The 7,575-nt window shown below is 41.2% G+C and overlaps 1 protein-coding gene across 2 annotated transcripts; it reads left to right on the top strand.

Annotated features, from left to right (window-relative positions):
- Positions 1–626: 626 nt before the first annotated feature.
- Positions 627–7,318, top strand: pfn2a (profilin 2a). 2 transcript variants are annotated; one of them, XM_048988678.1, is made up of 3 exons: positions 627–1,005; positions 2,734–2,926; positions 5,060–5,381. In XM_048988678.1, the coding sequence occupies exons 1-3, from the start codon at positions 877–879 to the stop codon at positions 5,155–5,157; spliced, it is 420 nt and encodes a 139-aa protein (XP_048844635.1). In that variant the 5' UTR covers positions 627–876; the 3' UTR covers positions 5,158–5,381. The 2 variants fall into 2 exon arrangements, with proteins under 2 accessions (XP_048844635.1, XP_048844634.1); XM_048988677.1 differs by lacking the exon at positions 5,060–5,381 and adding an exon at positions 5,389–7,318 and having other exon boundaries at positions 630–1,005.
- The last annotated feature ends 257 nt before the right edge of the window (positions 7,319–7,575 follow it).

Genomic DNA, 7,575 nt, shown 5'->3' with positions numbered 1-7,575 from the left:
TTATTATCAATTATTCTTATCGGTCACCTCTAAATAATCTCTTACAAACTTAGCACTGAGAACATTTAATTTGCAATAAAGTTATATCTAGCCTAACTGACAGAAAAAAGGAACAAAGACTAGAGTCTCCCAGAGTTGAAATATATATACAAAATGTGAGAACTTTTTGGTCATTGACTGTGATAAATCGCCACCAGTCGTTCAGTGAATCCGCAAACACGATTTATTCTTCGCAGACGCAACCCCTCCCACGCCGCCACCGCCCATAATTTAGTAAGGCATCTTCAAAATTATTATTTGCATTTTCAATTGGATGACAAACATAACAAACATTACCCCTTGCAACACAATTAAGTTATTCAAACCAGGCTTTTATGAAGCACTCGGTTATTGACAGTAACGTCTTAGTTATTAATATGCAAAACATGTTTAGGGGAAAGATCGTAACGTGTGAATTGTTTTACGTGTTCTTAAAATTAAAAAACAGTAACATCAATTAAAAACGTGGATCGCAGTTAGTTCTCGCGCAGACTGACGAGTCGTCCTCCACATTATTCTTTTGATTTATCACCGTTTATTCCTCCGCCCCCGTCGCGAAGACTGCGCGTTTGTATGAGCGCTTGAACCGCAGCACGGCCGCGCGGAGTGATTCGGCTGGGGCTACATCCAGGCGCTGCCCCATCACTTCGGCTTTCTTTCGCTGCTCAAGCTAAGATTTAACCGGGGGTCGCGCTATAGCCGTGGCTGCACATAGAAACACTACAGTTACGTCCGTTTAGCTAAGCTATATTTACGTCGTCCGCAGCACTACAACCCAGTAATCTTAATTTGAGGTTTTTAAATAGAAATTTGTAAATTAAAAAAAACAACGTAAATATGTCCTGGCAAGGCTACGTGGATAACCTGATGGCCGACGGCAGCTGCCAGGATTCCGCCATTGTTGGGTATACTGACGCCAAATACGTCTGGGCAGCACAATCCGGCGGTACTTTTAACAATATAACGGTAAGAGAATTGTGTGGGAGCTGTATGTTGTCGTATGCTGGAACGAGCAGAAACGCAAATGAATTAAATGTTGTCATTAAAGATAAAAGATGGGGCCTTGCCTAGCGGGGCTGTCCAGTCTGGTAATATTTTTTAGGCTAGACGCATGCTTAGACTTTATTCTGAGTTACTTTGGCAGCATTTCAGACAGGGACTTCGTATAGTGCAAGAAGTAATATGTTTTTGTAGCTATTTAAGTCCACTGACTAGCCGAATGCTATGGGGGGAAAAATAAAGTTTTGGGTTGTGAGTCACGGCCGGCCTTTATCGTGCGGTGAAGATGTAGCTAGCTAGCTACCGCGCGTGCTAATCTCCCTGAGGTAAATGTTGGGAAAACCGTTAGAAACACCTGCTTGATTTTCGCCCTCGCTCCCAAGAATGTCTGGAAATACTGGGTGTTCAGCCTCGCAGAGCTGTTTCATTTAGGAATAACTAGCTTCTGTTTTTATTACGAGTCCCGTTAATATGTTATACGTGATTAGCCATTTAGCTGGCGACTTGTACCAGTAACCGGCAATGCGGGTTTGGAAGGGTGACGACGCCGTGAGAACACAGAATAAAATCAGGCCGGCCGTTATTCAGTACGCAAGTAGCGTAACGAACGCATGTGGATGATTTCATACACCAGCTAATGGTGCCTAGTCGCGTTCGAGAATACCACGGTCGCTGCCGCCCCCTTTATGTGTCCCAAGATGGCGCCTTCCCTCATTGGTTGCATTCATCTTGATATTTTAGATTTCGGTACCGCTACTGGATAGCTGTATTTTCCCTTTAGCACAAACTTTCGATCGCCTTCCCCATCGGTCCTTTGGGTATCTGCATATTAGTATAGGATTTCATATCCTAGTGCGTGAAAATTAATTCAGTCCTCCATTTTATAAGGGAGGACGGTTGCTGGTTAGCCGCAGTTAGCTTGCTGTCTGCGTTCTTAGACGACGTTACGTGGCGATAAAACTACCAGCGTTAAACACGGTGAATTAAATTGTCTCAAGCCCGCCCAGAATTAAATTAACGTGGCATCTTATCCATTGACGTTAGGTCTGTTGTAAGGCACGCACATGGTTTGAAAGAAACCTGTGAACCTCATAGTGATTGATTCAATGTCTAGCTGGTCAGATGTGGCGAATAACTAGCTATTTCGATCAATTTCACAAGCCGACGAACAATATTCATGTTACCCAATATTACCTAGCTTACTAGCCCCTTATAAAGGTAATTGTAGGTTAGCGTTTTCATTTAACGTTGACCATCTTGCCGATGCAAAGGTTGCAGAGCCCCTTGTCTAAAAGCACTGCATTTCTTCCAGTGGAAGGGGGCCTGCTATGACTGTGCAGTTCTTCCTGAGGACAACGCCTTAAAGTGTGTTAGTTTTCTAGACAAAGAAATGTAACAAACTCGCCGGTAGTTTCCACGTCCACTGCCACAGTTTCGATTCTATATTCAAAGCAGCTAGCTGCAACGTTTATAAATAACGGAAATAAAAATCTAGCTAGTAGAGTGTTAAAGTAAGCCCCACGTGGTCACAAAATTATCAGCCGGAATCGCTATGTGAAAAATGTAGTTGTACAACGGTTTATAAAATATAGAAGACTTGTTGAAAATGTAAAGGTAGAAAATCTTGATTAAACATCCAATATTTATGTAATAGAGATGTGAAGTTCATTTCACTGTTCTTTTTGTCTGTTTTAGCCTCAAGAAATTGATGTCATAGTAGGAAAAGATCGTGAGGGTTTCTTCACCAGCGGTTTGACCCTTGGTCAGAAGAAGTGCTCCGTGATCAGAGACAGCCTTCTAATTGATGGAGATTGGACGATGGACATCAGGACAAAGAGTCAAACCGGAGAGCCAACATACAATGTTTCTGTAGGCAGAGCTGGCAGAGGTAATGTATTTTCCTCAGGTAATAAGTAATCATTTAGGTGCAGGTATTATGACACATGTGACACATGTCTTTTTAAAGTAATTGAATTCATCCTGATGCACTTTGAGCCTTTCCTCAATGAGGATTTGAATGTTTTTGTCTATATACCCATGTGAAGTACTAACAAATGCCTTTATTGGGTCATTTTGTGATATTCTATTAAGGAAATGCACAAGTTAACGGCATGCAAAAGTAGAAATGGGAATTATTGTGCTGCTCAATGTATTTTGTCTTAGTTGTCATTTTCTGAAATGTGACAGTTTGAGCTGTTGTTTCAAAATGGATTTGGTTTACAGCCCATGTAGAAATTTAAGTATGGTAACATTGCAGATGCCTACCATCTTATGCCTATATGGTCCCCATTCTGAACATCATGGTAATGCATGTTTCCAGTTTGTTTGCTAAGATTTTTCTTAATCTGTTAATGGTGGGGTCTTTATCATTCCACTCTGACTGTGGTGCATGGGACATGGGATTTCTTCCCTTTCCCCTTAGAAGCAACTCTAAAATCACTCCCTTCTTTGCTAGGTGGGATAACTCTGCTTTGACACCTGGCATGCTTGTGCTGTTGCAATTAACATTTTTCTTTTGTTTAAAACCAAAGCTTAACTGTCGTTTTTCTGCACAGGAATGAACTGGTTTCTCTTACGGATGCTTTGTAAAAGCTTATGTTCTGTAATATCACATGTCGTGTTACACGTATTGAGGAAAGGGGCACAAATATACTTGTTAAATATCACTTTGGCAAATTTGGCATTCACTTTTTAACTCGTGTGTAAGCAAGCACTTCTCAATTGGTAATTGGCAAAAAACTTGATTGCATTGTTAGGGGATTGCTCCACTTTGTGTAGTGTGTGAACACTGTTATGCACCAGGCTAATTGAACTGTCTTCCACCCATTTTGGGTTTTAAGTTGGGGGTGTAATTGAGCATATCATAGGCTGCCACCTTACCTCCTGCTGTGATGCCCTTGGTATGTCTGTTGCTATACACTGTAGTTGATCTACACTCTAAACCTGTGACCCTGCAGCAAAACCTGACACTTGCAATATAATGAATAGATTTAGTGGATGGATGAGTTTGTCAGTTTTAAGCGTTTAAGACATTAAGTCCATCCTTTGTCAAGACATGAATCGGGATACTCCTATGGTCTCCAAGAATGTTTGAAACCTGATATTATAATGCCTTATTATAATGCCCATGACTCTGGGGGGCAGCTTGAATATGCAGAAGTGCTTCCCCTCTTGGAATTTTTCTTTATATGCTCATTCTAGTGTAGACTACAGGCACAACAGTCCCAAGAACAGTGCCCAGTGTTTTACTTCATGGCATGACTTTCCTGCATGGTGTTATTCCTGTAGGTGACTCATATTGCTAGAAAATTCACATTTGGCAAATAATTAGATGAATATAATTATTGCATGATTCTTACCAGTTACCTAGAATTTCTGCAGCTGTGGGAGGACTATTGTAGATTAGCACATTTTACAGAGCTATCAGTGCCAGCTAGCAAGGTCTGTGTTTGCCATTGCTGCTTGTTGGGTTACTGGGGTCTTCTACATCAAAATGAATCAGCAAGTCAAGGGAATTTACCTCCCCCTCCAATCGTGTAACTTGTCTGGGATGTAGCTGATGTATATGCTTTTGCTGCTCCTTGGGATTTTTCCCCATTCCCTCTTTCTCCTGGCGCATTGAAAATTGGAGGGCATTCTGCATTTGGAGCCTTCCTTTTGTGGGACTGCTTTCATTGCAGATACCTCGGTCCACACGATAGTGTCATCAGTCTCTGCTTGTCACAGCACAGAGTTTTCCTGCAGTGTCAGCAAACCGACAGTCATCCCAATCATTAGCAACAAGGTCATTATGGCAGGAAACTCATAAGAACTGGCGAAACAAGTGCGTTAGAATATGTGCACTGGAGGGGAAAAGTGAATGCCGAAGTGGGGGCTGCTCTGATTTAAGCCTGAAATGAACTAACACGTCCTGCCAGCATCTTGGGTTGAACAACTGCTTTAACTTCTGGGTACTTGTTTTTTTGCTCTAATTTCACCGCACACATTTTCTCTAAACTCTTCTTTCTATCTTTTCTTCCAGTCTTGGTTCTTGTAATGGGCAAAGAAGGGGTCCATGGAGGCGGATTGAATAAGAAGGCATACTCAATGGCAAAATACTTGAGGGATTCAGGGTTCTAGTTTAGTCTGATTTGAGTAGATATAGGGACAAAAAGAAGAAAAGATTGCTGTTAAGATTTCCCCTTCAAGCAGTTAACGTCTTGGAAAAATTAATAGCAATGAAGGGGTGATGGGGGTAAGATCTCATGTCACCTTTTTAATCCCTGTGTTAGTGGGGAAAGACTTGTTTTTCTTTTCAGTTTTCATCTTTTTTTTTTTTTTTTTTGTGTTTTGTTCCCTTGTGTACTCCAGCGTTGGTTTTAGTCATGGGAAAGCAAGGTGTCCATGGTGGGCAACTCAACAAGAAAGCATATCTCATGGCTGAGTACCTGAGGAAGTCTGGATATTAAGCAGCCTCCCTCCCATCCATCTAGCAACGCATTATCATCCACCTATTGTGTTGACAGTACTACCAGACGTAGTTGGTAGATGCTTGTTTTTTCTCCTTCAGCCCCCCCCCCCCCCCCCCCCCACCCTCGTCATCCTTTCCTCCCTTGTCTCCACCTTCATTGATACGCATTAACACTGCCTACTCGACTCCATTTTTCTGGCACTACTGTTGCACCGTGATAAAATAAGCATGTTGATGTGACATTGCAAAATAAAAAAGGTTGGAAAAAAATTGAAAAACTTTGGGGAAACGGAGAAAAAAAAACTGATTTAAAACCAGTTTGGGCGCTTTCTTAGGTAAACACAGACCTGACAAAGGAAGGTGCCGGTAGTACAATCTTAAACTGATCAATCCCTTTTGAGCGATTACCAAGCTCATATAGTCTTCCTTTTCTAGAACTTGTCTGGGAGGGAAAACTGCATGCGTATGTTTGCTTTCTGAAGTTTATCTCCCATTCCTTTGACATCCCACCACACACACACTACTTCTACCATCTCCTGAGCTGAAATCTGTATCATTGCAGTGTTTTCCTGCCTGTTGGCAACACTCCATCATAAACCTTACTTCAATAACCCCCCACCCCCCATACATACACTACTTCTACCATCTCTCGAGCTGAAATTTGTCATTTCAGTTTTTTCCTACCTGTTGGCAACACTCCATCAGATGCTTTACTTCAGTAAACCCCCCACCACCCCACCACATACACACATACAGCCACACCCAGAGCTGCATAAGTCTACATGGGATGCTTCTGCTGTTGAACATTGTCTTAGTTACTTGTCAGGTTGCCACATTATTCAGAGTGTGACGGCAAACCAGCATTGCTGTGACGCAGGTGTTTTACTCCCCATGACCTTTTCTTTACATCCCTGACTACATCTCCATGGACATTCCACCGTTATGATAGCTCAGGCACTTAACCTTTGTTTGCCAGCTTCTGTAATATAAACTTTTTTTATGTTGAAAGGCTGCCATTTTGGACAATTGATGTATCCCAACACAGCCATCTGGAGTGTGTCCAGTTTTGAATTTTTTTCATAGGACCAATTTTATTTGCAGCTTGTGGGATTTACAGAATTACTCTAAGTGTAAAGGATGACTACTAGTTTCATCTGTTTTGCTGTCTACAGAACTCTAACTTTTAATACTCTAATCAAAAGATGGTAAAGGATACTACAATTTTGAGTAAAACAGATGGAATAACGGTCTCCTTATTTGTCAGCAAGTGTTGGAAAAAATGTTTGAAATGAATTGCATTTTGTTCTGTAAGCCCACACTGTGGAGAACAAAACTGTGGAAGAAATTGCCTTGTGCTCTAGTCATCTACTAAGATGTGGAATCAGTCTGTCAAAGTGCAGTACTAAATGTTTATGTCCAATAAAAAGGAAAACGCCCAGAATAGTATAACTGTGTACACTTAATGGGAGATGGTATTGGTTGGAATAAGAACACTTGGTTGTCTTGTGGGAACTTGCTACACAATCTGTCTTGTGCCATAATGTGGAGAGGTGATCTGTTGCTATTGTGAGATGGATTTAAACTGCTGTCCAGCAAGGAATCATTTGAATAACACTTCCTTAGGGGGTAATTTGGCATAAGCTGAACATTTTCAGGCCTTGTGGAATATGTACAGATTAAAACAAATCTTGTTGTTGTTTTATGTTCTTTCCCTACACTTTCTTACATCTTGGATAGTCTAACTCGTCTGATTCAATATGCATTAAAATGCCATAAATTGATGACACCTTGTTTACAGACAGATCAAATAAATTTATTCCAGCCAGATAAGTTTTTTTGCGTGTCAGTTTTTAAATTTTAAGGCAGTGTTTGCATTCTTTTTGCTGCCTTTTGTCTTTACTGATATACAAAATGAACAAAGAGGGATCCAAGATCATTTCCTGGACAGGAAGACCAGGGCTAACCCCTCTCCTCCACAACTGGCTTGCATTATTTGTCTGTTGAACACAAAAGCAATAACCCAAAAATTGACGCATGGAAATGTTTCAGTAGTGACTCCCCAGAGATACCTGGATTATATCCATGGC

The sequence above is a fragment of the Brienomyrus brachyistius genome, chromosome 21 (genome assembly GCF_023856365.1).
Source record: "Brienomyrus brachyistius isolate T26 chromosome 21, BBRACH_0.4, whole genome shotgun sequence".
NCBI lineage: Eukaryota > Metazoa > Chordata > Actinopteri > Osteoglossiformes > Mormyridae > Brienomyrus > Brienomyrus brachyistius.
This window is presented reverse-complemented; position numbering and strand designations above follow the sequence as displayed.